This window comes from Crinia signifera, chromosome 2 (genome assembly GCF_055691185.1).
Source record: "Crinia signifera chromosome 2, ASM5569118v1, whole genome shotgun sequence".
NCBI lineage: Eukaryota > Metazoa > Chordata > Amphibia > Anura > Myobatrachidae > Crinia > Crinia signifera.
Genome location: NC_139218.1, coordinates 377,995,875 through 378,017,966, shown reverse-complemented (window position 1 = coordinate 378,017,966; position 22,092 = coordinate 377,995,875). Strand labels below are relative to the sequence as shown.

At 47.7% G+C, this 22,092-nt stretch overlaps 1 protein-coding gene across 1 annotated transcript; it reads right to left on the bottom strand.

The window, feature by feature from the left end:
* Positions 1-777: 777 nt before the first annotated feature.
* Positions 778-3,036, bottom strand: LOC146059235 (uncharacterized). Its single transcript, XM_083171342.1, has 2 exons — positions 2,428-3,036; positions 778-1,575 (listed from the first exon to the last, which is right to left on the bottom strand). The coding sequence occupies exons 1-2, from the start codon at positions 2,842-2,844 to the stop codon at positions 1,003-1,005; spliced, it is 990 nt and encodes a 329-aa protein (XP_083027468.1). The 5' UTR covers positions 2,845-3,036; the 3' UTR covers positions 778-1,002.
* Between the last annotated feature and the right edge of the window lie 19,056 nt (positions 3,037-22,092).

Genomic DNA, 22,092 nt, shown 5'->3' with positions numbered 1-22,092 from the left:
TTTTTATTTATAATTTAGGCCTAGGACAGAAACAGGTTTTTTAGGCCTTTCATGGTTAAAACATGTAAAATAGTAAATAGATTGTGTCAACACAAATATATTATAATACCATATATAAAAGATATTGTACAAAAACACACACTATATATAAAGATTTAAGTATGTATGACCCAGTTTAAACTTTCCCAATAAGTACGGGCTACTGTGTGGCAGAGGATGTCTGCCGCAGATAAGTAAAGGCTGCGGCCCACATGGCGCATGGCGCAGATGCAATGGTCCCGGCCCCATTGATGTGCGCCATACGCCATGTGAGCAGTGGCCATCACATACCTGCAGCTGAGACCATGTCTGCCGCACAGTACCCCATACTATTGGCAAAGAAAAAAGGGCAATAAATGGAGTTTGCTATCCAGATTGAGGAGAATCCTGTTCTCCCTCTGGTAATGCAGGTACAGGTAGCAGCATATAAATAAACAAAAAAAACACACTCTGGTAACTTCTGGAACATGCCCTTACAACAGTAGGGATAAGGTACTGTGCGGCAGAGGATGTCTGCTGCAGATATGTAAAGGCTGCGGCCCACATGGCGCATGGCGCAGATGCAATGGTCCCGGCCCCATTGATGTGCGCCATACGCCATGTGAGCAGTGGCCATCACATACCTGCAGCTGAGACCATGTCTGCCGCACAGTACCCCATACTATTGGCAAAGAAAAAAGGGCAATAAATGGAGTTTGCTATCCAGATTGAGGAGAATCCTGTTCTCCCTCTGGTAATGCAGGTACAGGTAGCAGCATATAAATAAACAAAAATACACACTGTGGCCCTTGTGTGGCAGAGGATGTCTGCTGCAGATATGTAAAGGCTGCGGCCCACATGGCGCATGGCGCAGATGCAATGGTCCCGGCCCCATTGATGTGCGCCATACGCCATGTGAGCAGTGGCCATCACATACCTGCAGCTGAGACCATGTCGATGGTAAATGATAAAGTAGCCTATTTTTTAAGACAGATCCTCAAAAACAGGACACTCTGGATCTTCTATCAGTAAAGAACTGTAGAATTGACGGTACTGGGGGGGTTGAGAAGGCTGTGTAGGTGTTGACTGGGTATGTGTTGGAATTGTGCTCGACTGGCCTGCTACGGTGGCAGGCGGAGTAGGCACTGGTGATTCTAATGACAGTGGTGTGTCTGGTGCACTACCAATGCCAACTATTTTAGTGCCACTGTTGAGATACCCTAAACTGCCATTATACACCAACTCCATGCATAACTTTTCAAAAGTAAGTTGCTGGTTAGGAGCCATGTTGCGAACACACTCTGCCACATAAGTGAAGTAGTTGTCATGTTTGTCCGGGTTTCTTTGCAGGACTTGATGTGCCCGCATCATAAATTCTTCATGTGCCGCTGCTTCTCCTTTTTTTCCTTTGCCACGCATTTTTTTGGCACGGGGGAGTGGTGGAGTGGGTTCCAGGGTGGGTGGCGGAGTGCGTGCCGGAGTAGGAACTTCGTTCGATGTGCATGCATTCTCAGATAGGACAGATAGGTCTGGGGTTGCAGGTGGGTAGTCACCAAGCTGTAAAAAAATTGAACATGTTTACTAATCAATTCTATTTACTTCTAATTTCAGTTCCCTACCAGCGTGAATGAATGGAAAGTCATCGCAGAGGAGTTTGAACAGCGATGGAACTTCCCAAATTGCGGTGGAGCCATTGATGGCAAACATGTCCGCATAGCCCAGCCTATCAATAGTGGTTCCTACTATTTTAATTACAAGGGCTATTTTAGCATTGTACTAATGGCTGTTGTTAATGCGAACTATGAGTTTATCTTCCTGGATGTAGGAAGGAATGGCCGTGCATCGGATGGTGGCACTTTCAAGGACACAAAGTTCTACGAAAGGCTCATAGCGAACACCCTTCACTTGCCGTCTGTCCAGGAAACTAAACAGGGGCTTAACTTTGTTTTTGTGGCTGACGAGGCTTTTGGCCTGCACGAGCATGTCATGAAGCCATATGCGCAAAGGGGGTTGAACCATGACAAAAGGATCTTTAACTACAGGCTATCCAGGGCACGGCGTGTTGTGGAAAATGCTTTTGGCATCCTGGCAAGCCGGTTTCGCATTTTCCACACTGCCATTAACCTGAGGGTGGACAAAATTGACTGGGTTGTCACGGCGTGCTGTGTCCTGCACAATTTGCTCCGCAGAAAAGCCACACAGCAAAGGGCTACAGGCACAGCACTCCAAGAAGACCAAGAACTGCCAGAGGAGGTAGTGCAGATATCCTCCTTGCAAACCCCAACACAACACTACACAGGGAGTGCACGAGCCAAACAGGTGAGGGAACAGTACATGGCCTACTTTAATGGGGAGGGCGCTGTGGATTGGCAGGAGGAATCAATTAGATAGCCAAAAAAATAGACTCACCGATGCAGACTGCGAATTCTCCTCCTCCTCCTGCGCCGTGACTTCTTGGTTTTCATGTTCTACCATAAGGACTACTCCTGTCCTCATCGACTCCTGGCTGAGGGTGAATGTCAACCGGTCATAGTACCAGAGCGATGTTTGATACATCTCGTCGACTCCAGCACCAGACTTCTTTGCAGCCTCCACCTTCTTGTGTTCCTTTAAGAACACCGTGCGCAGATTCTGGATGCGTTTCCTCACCCATTCAACATTGGCCTCTGGGTGAAATGGAAGACTGTAGCGTGCCAAGTCCTCCAAGGCTTGGTTTCTTTTCATTTTGTTTGAATACTCCTTGGATTTTGTTCGCCACAGGCATTCGTGTGAACGATATTTTTCAATAAACCCTTCAAGAAACTCTTGTTCCTTTGCGTTGGACATTGGGACTGTAAAAAGATAAAACCATTTTAGTTGTTATAGTTATACCCATGTTTTGTTTCATATTTAAATTTTTATAGTTATAGTTACCAGTTTACCTAGTTCTTATGTTTTAAGTATTTAAAATGTTAATAAACTTTTATGAAAACCACTATACATTTTATTGTGCAGATTGCTATTCACACACACAGGTGAATGGGGCCTAGCAGAGAGGAGTGCATGGAATACTGCAATGGTGGACAATGGTTTATGTATATATATCTATATATACACAAACACACACACACACAGGTGAATGGGGCCTAGCAAAGAGGAGTGCATGGAATACTGCAATGGTGGACAATGGTTTATGTATATATATCTATATATACACAAACACACACACACACAGGTGAATGGGGCCTAGCAGAGAGGAGTGCATGGAATACTGCAATGGTGGACAATGGTTTATGTATATATATCTATATATACACAAACACACACACACACAGGTGAATGGGGCCTAGCAGAGAGGAGTGCTTGGAATACTGCAATGGTGGACATTGGTTATATGTATACACACACACATGGGGCCCACCCAAAAAAAACAGTGACATGGACGGGTGCACGGTTGCCAAACCAGTGCTTTATACACACTATATACATTGGTGGCATCAGTGGGCATGCATAGAAGAGCATTGGGAGTGCAAACATACCAGGTTGTTGTTCTGGGAGATGAGACAAGAAGGAGAGTCCAACTGCTGCGCCAGCGCTGTTTGCTATGTGGAAAAACATGGCGCCGGGGGAGTGTTTAGGAAATGCCACTCAAATAGGCTGGATCAAACGACGGACGCACCGACGGACGGACGACGGAGGCGGCAAAAAACACTCACGATCTGCATACGATTGACGGTCGGTCGGCCTGGGATTGACGGATCCTACCTGCAGCACGTAGGACCAAAGATGCGACCAAACGAGCGGCGTGAACGCGCATTGGATCGGAATCGGATCAAATAAATGTCAAAAACACACGATAGTACATACAATCTGCATACAACCGGTCGGAATTGGATCTAAATTGACAGAATCGGGCCCTAGTCGTCCTGGTGTGTACCCAGCATAAGGAGGAGCTTACTCAGTTACAATCTTCTAAGAGATCTAGGTCTCAAACAAGTCTAGATTATGATAATAGATCTGAAGATAAACAAGAGGATGTTTATGTTTCTTCAGGTGAAGAATCTGGAGAAATTAAAGAGGAGAGCTCTTTTAATCTGGAGTTAGTTCAAAGCGTGTTAAAATACATACATAAAGCTATTGACTATAAGGAGCCTGATAAGCCTGTGGATAGTCAGGATATTCTGTTTGAAGATCGTACTAAGTCTGGCAGATTCTTTCCATTTCATCGAGTGATGAAGGAGCTGATTTCTAAGGAATGGTTGTCAGTGGATAGAAGATTGGGTAAGATACCCAGGATAGAAAAGATGTATCCATTTAAAGATGATCAATTGTTAAGCTGGTGCGAATTTTCTAAAGTAGATGCTGCGGTGGCGGAAGTTACCTCTAAGACCACGATTCCTTTAGAGGATGGTGCTTCCTTTAAGGATACCATGGAGAAAAGAATTGAGAATTCATTGAAGAAAACACACATGGCATCAGCCATTTCTATGAGAGCAGGCATAGCAGTGGCTTCGTCAGCTAGAGCGCTCAGGTTGTGGAGTACTGAAATGCACAAAGATATAGAGGATAAAATATCAAGACAGTACTTGTTGAAAAATCTTGAGATTATGCAAAAGACTATACAATATATATGTGAAGCTTCCCTAGACATAGTAGCTTTCTCTGCTAAATCTGTAGGAGCAGGGGTAGTGGCGAGAAGAGCTCTCTGGTTGAAGAATTGGAGTGCGGATGCAAATTCAAAGAATCGATTAGCGTCACTACCCTTTGAGGGAAATTTTTTGTTCAGGGCGAAATTGGATGCTATGATCCAAAGAATAACTGGAGGAAAATCCGTTCGGCTGCCCCAGGATAAGTTACCGACCGGGGCGCCAGTATAACAGAAGAGGAGGTGCTCTGTCACGTAGTTCCTTTCGAGGTGCGAACAGAGGAAATCCAAGACAATGGCTATCGTCAATCGGTTCAGGTGGGGGCGAGACTCCTAGACTTCACAAGCATATGGGAAGAATCTATCCACGACAAGTGGGTGATCACAGTCGTGAAACAAGGTTATCATTTAGAATTCCAACATTATCAACCAGCAAACAAGTTTATGAAGTCTCGTCCTCCAGAAAACAGGATGGAGAGAGTAGCTCTAAGGAAGATAGTGGATCAATTGATACAATCAAGAGCAATAGAAATTGTACCAAAGGCACAGTGGAAGAAAGGGTTTTACTCAAATCTCTTTTTAGTAAAAAAGCAATCAGGCGATTTCAGATCTATCCTAGATCTAAGAAAGCTAAATATGTATCTGAAGAAGACAAGATTCAAGATGGAAACTCTAACATCCATACTGGCAGGGATCAAGAAGAACGATTTCTTAGTCTCCCTGGACTTGAAAGACGCTTACTACCACGTACCCATATATCAGTTAGACCGAAGCTTTCTCAGATTCTACCTGTTGGGTCACCATTTTCAATTCAGATGCCTCCCTTTTGGCCTCACCTCGTCGCCCAGAGCGTTCACAAAGATGCTGATTGTTCTAGTGGCACAATTGAGACTAAAAGGAATACAGATATGGCCCTATCTGGACGACCTCTTGATTGCAGGAAGTTCTGCCAACCAAGCAAGACAAAGTTTATCGATGGTGATACACTACTTGGAGAAACACGGCTGGGTTATAAACATCAAGAAGAGTCAGTTACAGCCGTCACAGAAGATACAGTTCCTGGGAGTATTAATCAATACTGTTCAATTTCAAATCTCATTGTCCAAAGAAAGGTGTGTAAAGATACAAACTCTGGCAGCAGAACTTCGGCACAAGAAATCTATCAATCTAGGCCTAGGTCTCCAACTATTGGGAATGATGACTTCGGCAATAGGAACAGTGCCTTGGGCACAATGGAACATGCATTCTCTTCAGTGGAAGCTCCTGCCTTATGTGAGGCTGTCAAAGAGCAATCAAGAAAGAATTGTCCTGGGAAAGGAGGTAAAGAACTCTCTAAGGTGGTGGACACGAGATCTAGAACTCAAGTCAACAGATCTTCAACTACCTCGGTTCATCAATCTTACTACAGATGCAAGCCTTGTGGGTTGGGGAGCGCATATTGCAGAACACAACATTCAAGGAAGATGGTCTCGAGAAGAATCAGAACTGACATCAAACGTGAGAGAAGCCCTAGCAGTATGGCGAGCTATTTGCCATTTCAAGACCCTGATAGAAGGCAAGCATCTCAAGATCTTTTCGGACAACATATCGGTGGTAGCACACCTCAATCATCAAGGGGGTACGAGAAGCAGAGATTTGATGAACATTATGCAGAAGATAGTACCTTGGGCGAGGAAGAACTTGATATCTCTGTCAGCACTGTATGTGCCAGGGAAGGAGAACATAGTGGCAGACTATCTAAGCAGAAAAGAAGTTCTACCTGGAGAATGGGCGCTGAAAACATCAGTCTTCCAGAAGGTTGTGAAGAGGTTTGGGAAACCAGACATAGACCTCATGGCCTCTCATATGAATCACAAGGTAGAGAGATTTTACTCAAGGTTCTATCTTCCAACAGCAACAGCTACAGATGCATTCTCAGTCAAATGGGATTGTCAACTGGGCTATGTATTTCCACCGGTCCAGATGATAGGTCGGGTATTGAAGAAGGTGCAGGAGGACGGAGTATCAGTAATAGCAATATTACCATTCTGGCCGAGAAGACCTTGGTTTCCTGCAATACTCAAACTAGCGATACAGGAATCAATGATCCTCCCAATATCTTCAGATCTCTTGAACCAGGAACCTTTACATCATCCCAATCCAGGGATATTCTGTCTCAGGGCTTGGAAGCTGAGAGGCAATTCCTGAAGCAAAATGGCATGTCTGATCAAGTTGCTGACGTTCTGTTGAAGGCTAGGAAGGAAGTTTCTTCCTTAGCATATTATAGAGTTTGGCGTAGATTCCTGCTATGGAAGAATGACTCTACTCTTATTTCACAGACTTCTACAGCTCGGATTCTTCAGTTTCTCTATGAGGGGTTCCAGATGGGCCTAGCAGTATCTACATTAAAGTGTCAGATATCAGCCTTGAGTATATTGCTAGATCGCAAATTAGCAAAAGAAGAGATAGTGATCAGATTCTGTAGGGCCATAAAGAAAATGCGGCCTCCCAAAAAATCTATGGTAGTACCTTGGGATCTCAACATTGTACTAAATGCTCTGATGCAAGCTCCCTTTGAACCCCTGTCACAAGCAGAGCTTAAATATCTGTCCTGGAAAGTCGTATTCCTTGTAGCGATAACATCGGCCAGAAGGATTAGTGAAATCCAAGCCTTATGGGCAGAGGAACCTTACCTGAGTATGTTTCCGAATAAGGTGGTGTTAAGAACACACCCAGACTTTCTTCCTAAAGTTGTATCCAAATTCCATTTGAATCAAGAGATTATATTACCAACATTCTATGATGATCCTACTAACCCTGAGGAAGAAGAATTACACTCTCTAGATTTAGTACGAGCTATTTCGCTTTATCTACTAAGAGTTGAAGGAATTAGGAAAACAAAACATTTGTTTATCGTTACGGAAGGAATAAACAAGGGGTTTGTGCCTTCTAAACAAACCTTGGCAAGGTGGATTCGAAGTCTCATCATCTTTGCTTACGAGCAAGAAGGAAGAACTGTTCCACAGATTATAAGAGCACACTCGACAAGAGCTATGGCTGTCTCATGGGCTAGGAAGGCTCAAGCTTCCCTCGCCGACATCTGCCAAGCTGCGACCTGGTCGTCTGTGCATACCTTCACTAGGCATTATGCCTTACACATTCCTTCCGCCCATTTTGGGGGAAATGTGCTGAAAAGTGCCTTAAATAAATAATATTGCATTAATATGGTCTCCCTCCCTTTTTTGCTTTGGTATGTCCCTAAGTATGGATGCCATGGGGATCGTAGAAGAAAACATCGAATTATACTCACCGATAATTCCTTTTCTTCCTAGAGATCCCATGGCAGCCACAAAAAAGATCCCTCCCTATGTACTGGATGATTTATTTCCAAAGTTAGGAGACATTCAAAAGACATAGAGGAAGGGGAGGAGTAGGCTTATGTACCTTAGGTGGGCGGAGCCTATGTGGAAAAAAATCACCCTGTCTAAACTGAGGAAAGGGGAAATATCCCTAAGTATGGCTGCCATGGGATCTCTAGGAAGAAAAGGAATTATCGGTGAGTATAATTCAATGTTTTCTCCCCCACCGGCCCTGCCCCTTGCCTGACTTAATCCTAACCCATTTGCAGGCTCTGCCATCTGGACGCCTCTCCTCTCTAACGGGAGTACCTTGGCACAGTGGGGTCCGAGACCCTACTGCACATGCACAGCAGTGACGTGCGGTGGGGGCTGTGAACGGAGAGGCACTTTCACAGCCCCCACCATCCTCCGCCCCCCCACACACCTGGCTGCTGCCGACACTCCAGCAGCAGCCAGCGCACCCGTAACCTGCTAACAACTCCGTCCCCAACCGCTGACCCTCCTGCACCTGTCCGCAACTATCCGCCGCCTCCACCTCCATCCCCGCCCGCCGGAAAAAATATTTACTCACCGGCAGGGGACCAGGCATACAGGAAGGGAGCCGGGGCACAGGTCACAGGGGAGGGGGGAGCAAACGAGGCACTGTCAGAACCTTAAATGACAGGGGCTGCTGTGATTGGACAGCAGCTGGATCAGCTGTCCAATCACAGCAGCCCCTGTCAATTAGGCACTTCTAGAAGTGCCGCTTTTGATGTTATTTTTAATGGGCTTTTTTAGCCCACTGCTTAGCCCCGCCCCAAGCCCCGCCCCCCGCTTCATCCCCTTGCAGTTCTGTTTGGGAGGCACGCTTATCGTGCCTCCCAAACTAGGTTAAATAGTTCAAACTAGTAAAATAATATAAAGAAAATACTTATGACACAGAATATGTGTCATAGGTATATTCTTTGTATTATTTTAAAGCAAAATGACAGGGGAAGCACTGCCTCCCCTGACTGCACGTCCCTGATGCACAGATCTCCGGGACATTTTTTCTGGTGATTTTGACACCAGCAGCAATGTGGTTTTCCCTGTGATTTCTGCCTTCGCTGAACTCTGAAGGGTAAGGGTTTAAAAAATGGGTGCAATGTGTGTGGTGTGGGCCTCCCACGGGGACTCAGGGGCACCAATTATAAATACGCCACTGCAGTCAGCATTTTTCCGGTGCTGGCATCCTTATTGATGTCGTATTTCGGGGCCGGTCTCGCCAGGATGCTGAACACATCCCCTGCTATTACAGCTCAGAAGTGCGTCGCTCAGTACCACTGGAGCTGCCGGAAATTGTAGTCTAGCTCTGTGATATTTGCTGCCTGTGAAGGGGCCCCCGTTACAGTTCAGGGTCCTAAAAATGTAGGTCCACCGCTGGGCCCAGACTGCGCACTTTGCTTGGGCAAGGGCAACCAAAATGCTCATAGTAGCCACCCATCCCAGATTCACAGGAGAGATTTTGAATTTACTCTATTAAAGGTCTTACAATTTTTTTTTTCACATAAATGAAATAGGAACAGAAACAAACTGAAACTTTCTATCAGTAAACTGAGCTTACATCAGTTTTTCTGGAGAAACTGGTTAATACGGATCCGATATGATATCCCGGCGGTCGGGATCCCGGCGGTCGGAATCCCGACACTGGAATCCCGACCGCCGAAATCCCGACAAGGGGGGGACATGGATCGCCCCCCCTTGCGGGCCCGGTGCCTCGCTACGCTCGGCACGCTATTATATTCTCCCTCTATGGGTGTCGTGGACACCCACGGAGGGAGAAAGTTTCGGGATTTCGGCGGTCGGGATTCCAGTGTCGGGATTCCGACCGCCGGGATCCCGACCGCCGGGAAATTAACCGCATCCCCTTAATACGGACCAGTTTCTACACAGTAGGAAATACTGTTACCATTGTGACATGTTTAGGCAGTGTAAATAAAGTGTTGCAACGGCCATTTTTATTTTGACTCACATTACATAAATTGTTAATGCTCTGATCCCTTTTGTCCAGGGCCGGTGCAAGGCATCTAGGCGCCCTAGGCAAATCTGCAGGATGCCATACCTGTTTCCACGACCCCCCCCCCCCCCCCCAGCTTCTCACATACACAATTGAATGAATGAATATTAAAAATGGCACACATTTAAAAATGAATATATAAAAAATGCCATTGACCAAATAAAAAGAAGAGGGGGGGGGGGTTCTGATTTAAATGACACTGACCAGCTGGGGGTGGGGGGGCAACAGGGACCACCCACGGATTAACGTGCCCCACGGGGGTGGGTGCAGCTGCGAATTGCCTCTCTGCAGCTGACAGTGACCAGCAAGGGGGAAGGGGCAGCGGGTGCCTGCCACGGTCGGATTGCTGATGTCCAGCACTGTGGATGCAGCAGGAGCTTGCCGCGGATAATAAATTGCCTTTGAGTCAGACTACTTGGGGGGGGCTCCCGGGGTGGGTTGGTTGCGGCCGATACCCCCGCCAAAGATGACTACCAGCGAGGAAGGGGGAAGGTGGGGGCGTACGGCACACTCACCTACTGAATAGCTGGAGTCTTGGCAGCTGCTGCAGCTTTCTCCTGCTCTCCTCGGCGGGAGCTCTGCTGCTGCTGCTGTTGCTCCTCACGCGACGGGCGGCACTGACTGCAGCTCAGTACCGCCCTCCATTGGCCGGCGCCCTAGGCAAATGCCTAAGGCTGCCTAGTGGTGGCGCCAGCCCTGCTTTTGTCATAGATTAATGTTTCATTCACCTAAGGTCATTCTGATTGCTTAGTTCCCCCCATGTGTTTGCATGTGCAGGCTCCATTTGCAAATGGACTTGCATAGTCGCACGGAGCAGTGCGGGCGGAGGGGGGGGGTGGCGGGCACGGGTTGCACCTATGGGTGTTTCCATGCAAATAGCACCATGACATGCGGGCGGGCAGCGACACCACCTGTTTACATAGCAGGGCGCCGCAAATTTGAGTCACCCGAGATTTGCGAGCACTTAAGAAATCATTCGACAGCAGGTGACCATCAAATGATTTTGAGCCTGCACCCAAGGCTGTGAAAGGATGTATATGCAAATATATTCGCCATGCGAGTGGGGGGGGGGTGTCAGGTGTTCGCGCGGGTGGCGTTTAGTTGGCTCACACCCAGAATTACCCCATAAATGTGTTATAGATCTGTTTAAAACTGGATCAAGATCCATCCAGACAGTCAGACGCCAACTGGGGTCTATTTTATACTATGCAGAGATAAAGGGGCAGATTTATTAGGCTCAGTGAAGTGATAAAATGTGTGGTTGTTATCACCAGCCAATCAGATCCTAACTGTGAAGTTACAGGCTTGCTTTGGAAAATTACAGGTAGGTGGTGATTGGCCGGTGATAAAAAACAGACACTATCACTTCACCGAGCTTAATAAATGTACAGGACTATTTTTTTTTTATAAGTATATAGATTATATTTATCTATTATTTCTATTAGCACATGCAGTTATATATCTAGCAATACACACAGAAATAAACAAGGACAGTTAAATGTCTGAACAAGGCTATCCTTTATATAGATACTGGCTTCACAAGATGTTGGCTAATGTAATATATACTTTATGCAGTAGGTGGCAGTATTACTCTAACAAGAACACTACAGGGATTATTTAGGTGCTGGGATTTTAACAAACCATAGCATCCAGTTGATAAATCTACAGTCTCTAGATAGACTGTCTGGGGTCGACGGCAAAAGGTTGACATGGTCAAAAGTTCAACATTAAACTGTTGAAATGATTTTTCCACAATTTTTAAAAATGTTTGGACTTTTGGTACTCTTTACCTAGAAGGTCGCCCATCGCGGGCATCGCATGCACTAAAAAATCGCATGCGATGCGACTGACGCGATGCCTGCGATTTCCCATAGGGAACAATGTTAAATGTTCCAATTGACCCGATTTTTCCATAGGAAACAATGTTAAATGGCCCACAGAGGCCAAATAGGCACCCTGAAGTGTGAAATGGCCCCCACAATTGTTAACGCCACCCCACGATCAACGTGAACCCGAAGCGTGGCGAGCGGCGGCGGTACGCGTCCTACGACCTTTTCATACCACCACTATCCACGTCGGCGTGGAGTTGAGAATAAAAAGTGTGGCGAGCGCAGCGAGCCACCGAGCCCGAAGCGTGGCGAGCGGACGCAGACACCTTTACAGGTATACGCGTCCCCTCGCGGGCTTCACAGCTGTCCGCGTCCCCTCGCGGGGCACGCTGCGCTCGCCACGCTTTGGGCTCGGTGGTTTGCTGCGCTCGCCACACTTTCGCCGACGTGGATAGTGGGGGTATGAAAAGGTCGTAGGACGCATACCGCCGCCCCTCGCGGGCTCGCCACGCTTCGGGTTCACGTTGATCGTGGGGTGCCGTTAACAATTGTGGGGGCCATTTCACACTTCAGGGGGCCTATTTGGCCTCTGTGGGCCATTTAACATTGTTTCCTATGGAAAATCGGGTCAATTGAGACATTGAACAGGAAAATCGGGTCAATTGGGACATTTAACATTGTTCCCTATGGGAAATCGCGGGCATCGCGTCGGTCGCATCGCATGCGATTTTTTGGTCGCATGCGATGCGACCGACGCGATTTTTTTTTACTAACGATGCCCCAGATCAAAATCGTGGGCGCCCTTCTAGGTAAAGAGTACCGGACTTTTTCATAATTCACCATCCATGTTGGCATAGAGGGAGAATAATATAGTGTGCCGAGCAGGGCGAGGTACTGTGCCTGAAACATGGCCAGTGAAGCAAGCCATTACACTATTTGATGGTTCATGTCGACAGGTGTGGACGTTGACACAATTTTTTTTTTAAAAAGTCACGTCAACCTTTTGAGTGTTGATCTTTTACTGTCGATCTATTGATTGTCAAAATTTTGACCATGACGACCCTGTTGACCTATTCACATTTTGCTGTCACCTACTGACTAAACACTGTAGATCTATCAATCCCAAAGTGGGGTGGAACTGGTTTCCACCGCCTATAATGGGGAGGCACAGAAATGCTAACAGAAAAGCATTACATTTGAACAGGACCAAAAAGGGGGAGTGGCTTCATTCAAAAGGGGGATGTGGCTTCGCGGGATGCTTGAGATGGTAAAGCCACACCCCCATTTTCATCACTGTGTGGCCAGTGCTGTGCGAGCTGCTGGCCATGCTCCCCTGTCCAGCAGGGGGGACTCCCAACTGCCCCCCCCCCCCCCCCACACACACACACACACACTCACAGGATGCGCGACTGTCTCCCCAAAAATCGGGATGGTTGCTTGAAAAGCCGGACAGTTTGGAGGTATGCTTTATTGTTTGTGTACAACTCTGATGGTGGGTGGCCTGTGCATGCAGAATTACCGCGTGAAATCGCATTGCTTCCCATGACTTTGTAAATGAGCTGCGCATGTATCAGAAGTGCACTTGATGAAAATATCTAGGGAAATGCATACCTCCCAACACTGAGCAGCCAGGACCCGGGACAAATGCACATAGGGGGTGTGGCTTATACTCAGGTCTCCCCCGTGAGGCCACAACCCCCATTTTGCTGCTATTGGGGGGCATGGCCAGTGCTGTGAGAGCTCCTGGACATGGACATGCCCCTCCCTCTTTTCAGTTAACAGACGCTGTGCACATGTGCACTGGCACTTTTTAGCTGGCCCTGGGTGGGATGTGGGACTTGTGGTTCACCTGTATAAAGCACTGTTTTGCATACCCTCCAACATTTGGACTTCAAAAACCGGTACACATACGGAAAGGGGGCGTGACCATGGGAAAACGGGGCATGGTCACACCCCCTTTCCGAATAATGTCAAGTTAAATTCCTGTATATGCCATTGCCCACTCACTGTGTGTCGCTCACTGCTCCCCTCTCACTGCGTCTCAACTCCCGCCAGCCGCCGCAGGTGCTCCACAGTCCTTCTGCTCCATAGCGCCTTGTATACTCTGCAGAGTATGCGCCCGCGGAGGCGTGCGGGTGGTCCTTCTGCTCCATGGTGCCTCAGCAGAGCATGCACCGACGGAGGAGTGCGGGAGGGTACGCGCCGGCGCCGGAGCCGCGTGACTTCAGCGCGATGCACTTTGGCCGGGGCCCGCAAAGCACCACTGGGAACGGGTGCTACTGTTTACTACCCGCGGCCGAGGCTGGCTGAAAATGGGTACATCGGTACACTTTGTTTTTTTGCCGGTACAGACCGTTAAAAAAAAACGGTACTGTACCGGCAAAATTGGTACAGTTGGAGGGTATGTGTTTTGTATGGTATAGGGGAAAACAAGAAAAAGTACTCTCCTTTGTTTGGGGGCACGCTTGTCAAAAGAAATCTTTATGTGTTGGTTATTTAGTTTAAAATATAACTTTTAATAAACAATTTTAAAAAGGGCTTATTGGACAGACACACAAGTACAAATTACATACAACATAAATGAGTGGAAAAAAACACTATTTGGACTCAATAGAGTCCCTCCAGCGTTGTGTCGCTGGTAGTATTCCACCACTGTGGGTGGATAATTCACCACTGATGTGGATCGAAGTGATACACTGATTTTAAAGTAAAAATGCTGGTAGCGAAATGGATTAATTTCAATAAATGGGTTTCATCCAACAAATTGTATGGTGTGTATCTGTTATGTTTTCCAATTGCAACAAAAAACCATGACAATTTGTTCAATCAGCAATAATTTGTAATGACAAACACAGAGCTCCAAATACTAGCGGTAAAGACAGGTAACGCAGTGATAGCCACAGCAAGAGAGTGATTTTTACTTCTGGTCTAGCAGGGGTATAGAACTCCACGGTGGTACACATAAAACAACAATAATGCTCTGTCGACCGACTAGTAATTAGCCCTAAGTCGACACTGTAGACAGGATGTGTGCTTAAACCGTAAAATATGGAGTTATGCTAGAGAGGTATAGAGAAATAGCATCTGCTGTCTCTTCCCCACCAAATAGGTGCCCTGTTGACCTTGTCAGTGCAGGGTCCTGCCGTTATTTAGATGGGTGGAGATGACAGTGCTAATTGAAAGATAAAAGGGAGTGCTGTGTCAGCGTGACAGCGAGTAGACTTATGCCTGATGGGCTAGTAGGCTGCTGCTTCCCAGTGTCAAATCATTGGTGGGAAGTGAGCCGACTTTCTTGGCTCCTGATTGGCCGCTAGGCGGCCAATAGAAATCATACTGAGGAGAGGCGCCGAGTATGAAATATCTCAGCATCTCTCCTCAGTGCGATGCGGACAGTGCGGGGACCGGCGACAGCATGAAGATTACCTGGATTACGGCGGACCAAGACAAGACTTCTTCAGCACAGGACCAGGTGAGTAGGATTTCCTTCCACAGCTCCAACATGGATTTCTTCGGACCCGGACACCGCCATGGACCTGGAGGACGACACGGACCGCCGACATGGACCTGGAGGACGACACCGGACACCAGGACAGAGGGCTACCTACGGGATCAAGAAAGGTAAGTATCAGTATGTGCGTAATGTATGTATTAAACTTTTATTTTCATTGTGTCAGTGTGTGTTTATTGTACTATTTTTTTAACTGTGGAACTACAAGTTCCAGCGGGCCCTTTAATGCCCAGCAGGCTGGGACTTGTGGTTCTCCAAGTCCCAGCTTGCTGGCACTTGTAGTGCCACAGTAAAAAACAATAGTTTAATCTTTTTTTTACACTTGAATCAGCCCGATGCCCACCGCCCAGGGGCATCGGGGACAGTACCAGGCTTCAGCCTGGTCAGGTAAGTCCTGGAGGGGGGGGGGACCCCTTCATTGGGGGGGTCCCCACTCCCCCAGGGCCCCTGGCCAGGCTGACTGGTCGGTAGGGATGAATGCTTTGGCCGAGGGGACTTGTATAAAAAGTCTCCCCCCGGCTGTGGCATTACCCTGCTGGCTGGTTTTGCCTGGGGCTGGTTCTTAAAATACGGGGGACCCCTACTCATTTTGTCCCCCGTATTTTGGGAACCAGCCCCAGAGCAGGAGCCTGGGGCTGGTTGTTAAAAATCGGGGAACCCCTATTTGTCGGGTTCCCTGATTTTTAATTACCGGCCCCGGCTCCTTCAGCCTGGTGCTGGTTATAGCTGTGGGGGGGACCCCACGCTGTTTTTTTTTTTTATATTTTTTTACACCTTGCAGCCTGCACGGATCTGACTGATCCGTGCAGACTGCTAGAAAAATTCGTATTAGCGGCCGTATATATGGCCAGCTAATACGAATGGTTACACCATCGGAGGGTTACAAAGCAGTCGTATATGACTGCTTTGTAATTTCCCCTCCGGAACACGACTTTGCATACGACTGAAACAGTCGTATGCAGTCGTAGGGGAAATACCAATACGAAAAACTAGGTTTTTCATATTGGTAAAATTCCCCCTATATTCCTATCTCCAAAACGAAACCTAGCCCTATTCCTAACCCCCAACCCTGCGGCCTAACACCCCCCCCCCCCTGATTTACCTTCAGGATTCTGACCGTTGGGATGCTGCTGTCAATACTCTGACCGGCAGGATACCGACTACCGGGAACCTGATTGCATTCATTATAGAGACACCGGGGTCAGGGCTGCCATCAGAAATTGTGGGGCCGGGGACTGACAAAATCCCCCTCCCCTTGTCATGTATTAAAATGATACCTGCGGCGGTTGCAGCGGCTTTTCCCAAGTCATCTGGCATGCTGGGCGCCCGCACTGTAAGCCGCGCGATGATGTCACACCACGCCCGGCTTACAGTACGGGCACCCAGCATTCCTGTTCCCCACTGCACTGCCTGTGTATGTCCCCGGGCAGCAGGAGGATCCGGCCGGGCCTGGGGACTGCTGTGTGTGTGCAGCGGGCTGCTGAGGACCCGCGGCCTGCCGCTGTGTAGTGGGGTACAGCAGACAAATGACCCTTGGGTGAGGGGTGGCTGCAGTGAATGGGGGTGCAGATGGGCTTCTGCCCGGGCCCTAACCTTTGTCAGAGTGACCGGGCCCAGGACAGTTGTACCCATAGCACCCCCCTGTTGGCGGGGTTGATGTATTAACCACAGGTAAGTGCATATGCTGCACTTACCGCTGGTTATCTGGGGGGATAACTTTTTGTGATCAGCGCACCTTATGTGTGCTAGGCACAGCCCCCAGATTAATGTTTGGCAAGGCTGTCCCATTCAATCCCCCAGTCATTTATGGCTCAGGAGATGTATGACTGCCAGGCATACATCACCCGTTAAGCCGCCCTGGCTACTTTGCCAGCCATGGGCTAGTATTGTCCTATTCCCACTGCAGGTACAAAGCTGGTCCGGCTGCTGGGTCTGGGCTGTGCTCGCAATCTCGCGGTAATAGCGAGATCTCATGCGTGCCCATTACAGCTGGCTGGGGGAGAGAGGGTTTTGTGCAAGGCTGCTGGGGGCGCTGATAAGGAGAGCCGTGCACACAGGATGGGTGCAAGGGGGATTAATACATTTGGCTGTTATAGGTGCCCGCTTCTCCTCATTATGCTGGTGACCTGTTATTATTCAAACGCTAGGGCAATATTAATACATCTACCCCAGAGCCAGATTGAAGTCTAAATGGGCCTGGAGCTGAAAATGATCAAGGGCCTATTATGCGCAATAATAGGGGTTGTGGCCAGCGCCTAATAATGTGGGGGGCGTGACCAGTGTTCTGGTTGGGTGGTCTGCTCATGGGTGTGTCTCTATTTTTGTAAATAATTACTAATTATATATGCCTGGAAAAAGCAGGGGTCTGACATAGGAAAAATGCAGGGAGATATCCAAAGGTGCACCCGCAGGATGCCGATGTCCTAAGATACTTGCGGGGTGAGGCGGCACTCCAGTCAGAATAAAATATTGTGCCAAGCGTAGCAAGGCACCGTGCCCTCTGCTTGGTGAGTGCAGCGAACCCGAAAGGGGGAGCGATCCACAGCCCCCCCTTGTCGGCATTGCGGCGGTCGGGAGTCCGGCGTCGGTATTTCGACCGCCAGCATATCATACCGGACCCCATATATCCCTTAGACAAATCATGCAACACAATAGTAACCCCTTTATACTGTACACACCCCTTTATACTCTTACACATTATGCCACATGTAATGAGAAAAAAATTCACACTGACTGAGCCAAAATTCACACTATGGTTCACGGATTGAGTCAAAATTCACGTTATGCCACGCAGATTAAGGCAAAAATTCACATTCTGCCACATGGATTGAGCCAAAATACACACTATACCAAACAGATTGAGCAATAATGCACAATATGATTCATAAACGGGCATTGCGCGCCAAAGGTGTGCATTAAAAATTACACCATAAAATCCATTACATGTTAAGCCACACACCATAATGTCCATTATGTATTAAGCCAAACACCATAATGCCTATTAAAAATTATGCTACATAAGTGCTGCTTACCTATATGCTCATTGCCAGGGGTTCCATGCTCATTGCCAGAGTTTCCATGCTCATTGCCATGTGGGATTACATGCTCATTGCCAAGGGGGAATACATGCTTGTGGTAACAGAGGGACAGCCGCCGCCAGGCAGAAATGACAGCCATTGACTGCCGGACAGAGAGCAGGGGGCTGCCCGGCTGTATTCAGAGCAATATAGGTCCCAGCTATTTGATATAATACCCCTTTCACACCAGAAAATGCAGGGATTTACCCAGGAATATTGACCCAGGATCATGCAGGGACATTCCCGGATTGGCCCCTTTTACACCAGCTTAGTTCCTGCATTTTCTGGCGTGAGGAGGAGAGAAAACTACCCTCCCGCCTTTAAACAACCAGCTATATCTTCGGAACCAACTGAGCCATTTACACGAGGGATTCAAATTATTTTCAAATGATTTTGGTCCCGTGAAACTGGGCCATTTGGTTCCAGAGAAATCTGTCCTCAAACAACATGAACAACCATGAAATTACATTTCAAAAATGAAAAAAAAAAAAAAATCGGTTTGCACGAAATATCTCTAGAACCAATGAACCCATATGGACCAGCCTGGTATCAGATTAAAGGCCCAATTTGGTTTAGACTGAGATCAACCTTGAGCTTCTGTGATGCCGTTGGAACCAGGTGGGAGTTGGAATTTGTGGGTCTCATGTTATCCTATGGGGAAAACGTTCCAGCTTTGCCTGGCAGTATCTTCGGTTCCCGGGGGTTCACCGAGACTGCGCCTATGCACAGAGGATTACAGCCGATAAACACCAAGATATTAAGATTCACAAAATTACGAATGGTGTCGGCAACAGTATTCCTGTATTAACACTATTTACAGCCCAAACTAAGTGTGGGATTAGGGAGCCGCCGTTTTTTAAACACGTTCATGTTTTTTGTTTGTGTGTTTTTATACTTCGCTATCTTTAAAAATGTTTAATAAAAGTTAAATTTTATTCGTTGAGTCCTAGAAGGTGCACCACATCAGGACATACTTTTCTCTTTCTTGTTTGTGTCAATTTTGATGTCCAGAGGTAGCACACCCCCTACAGTATACGTTACATAATTTCAAGTGTATACATAATATTGGGGGTCCACCCATAATCCTCAAACCACTATGAGGGTCCTGTGCGAGTAGTAACCCCCCTTCTGGTTCCCGGGGGGGCTAGAGACTCGGGGCTGGGCTCGTTGGAAAGCCCTGACCCTCAGCTACAAAATAGGCCTATTTAGAGAGTGGGTCTGGATCTGTAGCTCCATCAGGCCCATTGTTAATCCGGCTCTGATCTACCCCACCATGTGAAGGAACAATATAAAGGGCCTCTCCTTTGTCACCTCTTGTGTGTCAGCCATCTTTTACAGGGGTGTGGAAGGGGGGTGTACTACTATCACTAGTTCCACAAACACATACGTATGTCCATACCTCCCAACTTTTAAAGTTGGGAGGTCGGGACGTTTGCGCGGCGAAGCCGCGCGCGCTCCCGAAAAGGGGGCGTGGCCTTAAGAAAAGGGCGTGGCCTCACGGGGGTGCCGCGAACTCCGGCCACGCCCCCGTTTTCGCCGCTCGTCGGCGCTGAATAGACGCTGTGCGCATGCGCACAGCGTCTATTCTCGGCAAGCTGGGGGGGCTCCCAACTGTCGCCCCCACCGCGGGACAATGGCGGCCCCGGGCGGGACGCGGGAACGTCCCCGAATATCGGAACTTTCCCGCAGAAATCGTGACAGTTGGGAGGTATGTATGTCTATTGGCTTGTACTGTATTTATTTCCCTTTTACATAGAATCGTGTTGTGACAAGTACAGTTTGCATAAGTATAAGCACACCCTTTTCTTATACACAGACTGAATTAAAGGGCAAATGGATCACTGTATATTCCAGAACTATGTTTACATTACTGTTTGAATGTTAATAATGAAACTAAAGCCCCGCACACACTAAACGTGTCCCCGCCAAGGTCACAATTGGCAGCAGCGGGGATCCGGCAGGGGGCTGGCATCGGCAAGTGCATACACACAAGCCAATCCCTGGGGGGAAGGGAGCGATGGTGGGAGGAGCGACAGCCATGATGCAGCTGCAGCATGGCTATCATTAATGAGGCAAACATTTAGAGGGAGGGGGGTATAATTGGGATGATGGATCTACTGCTTGTAACTGGCACCAACAGAGGCAAGGCTTTACCACTGAACCTAAACAGTGAGGAAGGGGAAATGGTAGTGTGGGATATATATATATATATATATATATGTGTGTATACTCCAATCCTGTGTGAGGGCACTGGGCGGATAGCATCAGGATTGTTGGGAGTGTATGGTAAGTGTATGGTTTTGCAGCCTTTGGGGAAGTGTCTGCAACTGTCCTAGGCACCCAATCTACAAAAGAGAACTGCACACAAGTATACTGTACATTGGTTTTGACACAACACGGTGCAAACCAATTGTTTTTATTTGCTCAACAGCAACATTGCACTATCACTTGGTGGAGTTGTTGCAGAGCTTGCTCCTTAAATGGCAGTATTTTTGCACATTATCGATGGCAGAAGGAGGAACAGAACCATGGGGTTAGAGGCAATTCCCCATAGGGGATATTTTCACTTTCTCCGAGCCGGAGGCTGAAGCTATGATTTGCACCAAGGGAATAGAGGATGAAGCAGAAGCTGCGAGCAGTGAGGTCATATACCGTGACCTACTGCGCTTCAAGAAAAAGGCGGTCGATTTCCACTTAAATTGTTTGTCATCAGGTGACTACTACCGTGTTTCCCCAATAATAAGACACTGTCTTATTTATTTATTTTTTGTCCAAAAAACACCATAGGGCTTATTTTCGGGGTAGGGCTTATTTTAGCCCCACAGTCCCTGCTTTTATCCACATCATGCCCCTCAATCACGTTTTGCTTTAAGCACAACTGCAGCCTTTCCGCCGCTGCTCAGTCATTCCGCTCCCGCCTGTGTACAGACGCCACTCGGTCCTTGAGCTGCGCAGTGACGTCACATGTGCAATGCATCCCTGGGACAGCTGATGCCAGCAGAGGCAATGGCGGAACTTGTGAGTGGTGGGCCCAGGGGCAAAATAACAATTTAGGCCCCACACCAGTGGGTGACAGGGGTACAAGCTGCTGGTCTAGACAGCAATGGGCCCCTTAGTCCTCAGGGGCCCCGGTGCAATGCACCTGCTGCACCAATGGTAGTTCCGCCTCTGAGCAGAGGTTTCAGCGGTACCAGGGCTGCTACCGTAGCAGCAGCATCTATTTCATGTGTGGTGGAGAGGAGGGGGCGGAGCTGGAAGTTTAGCACATGGACTCGGCAAAATGGTGGATTTAGCCAGGGCTTATTTTCGGGGTAGGGCTTATTTTTGACCGTTGTCCAGAAATAAGGGTAGGGCTTATTATCAGGGTAGGTCTTATTATCGGGGAAATAGGGTATATAGTGAAAAAAATTCCCAGAGGCTTCAGCGTCTGCAACCATATGCAGATACAATCCAGCTTTCCGTACACCCTGGATCGCCATACTTAATAAATGACCTTTGACCTTATGGTCTTGGTTATAGAGCAATCATCAATGGAGCTAGATAAAATGAAGGTTAAAATCAGTGATACGGACTATAGATGGCTGTCTGACTCCAGCAGTTCGGCGGCTTTTAAACACCGACTTTATAAGTGCATGTGGAATTTAGTGTGTGGGTATGATGTTA

Bases quoted from the DNA above. Each gene is read 5' to 3' on its own strand.
- LOC146059235 (XM_083171342.1), bottom strand. From the start codon at position 2,844: ATGTCCAACGCAAAGGAACAAGAGTTTCTTGAAGGGTTTATTGAAAAA. The intron at 1,576-2,427 runs GTGAGTCTATTT...ATTTTTTTACAG, and splicing joins AGAATTCGCAGTCTGCATCG to CTTGGTGACTACCCACCTGC.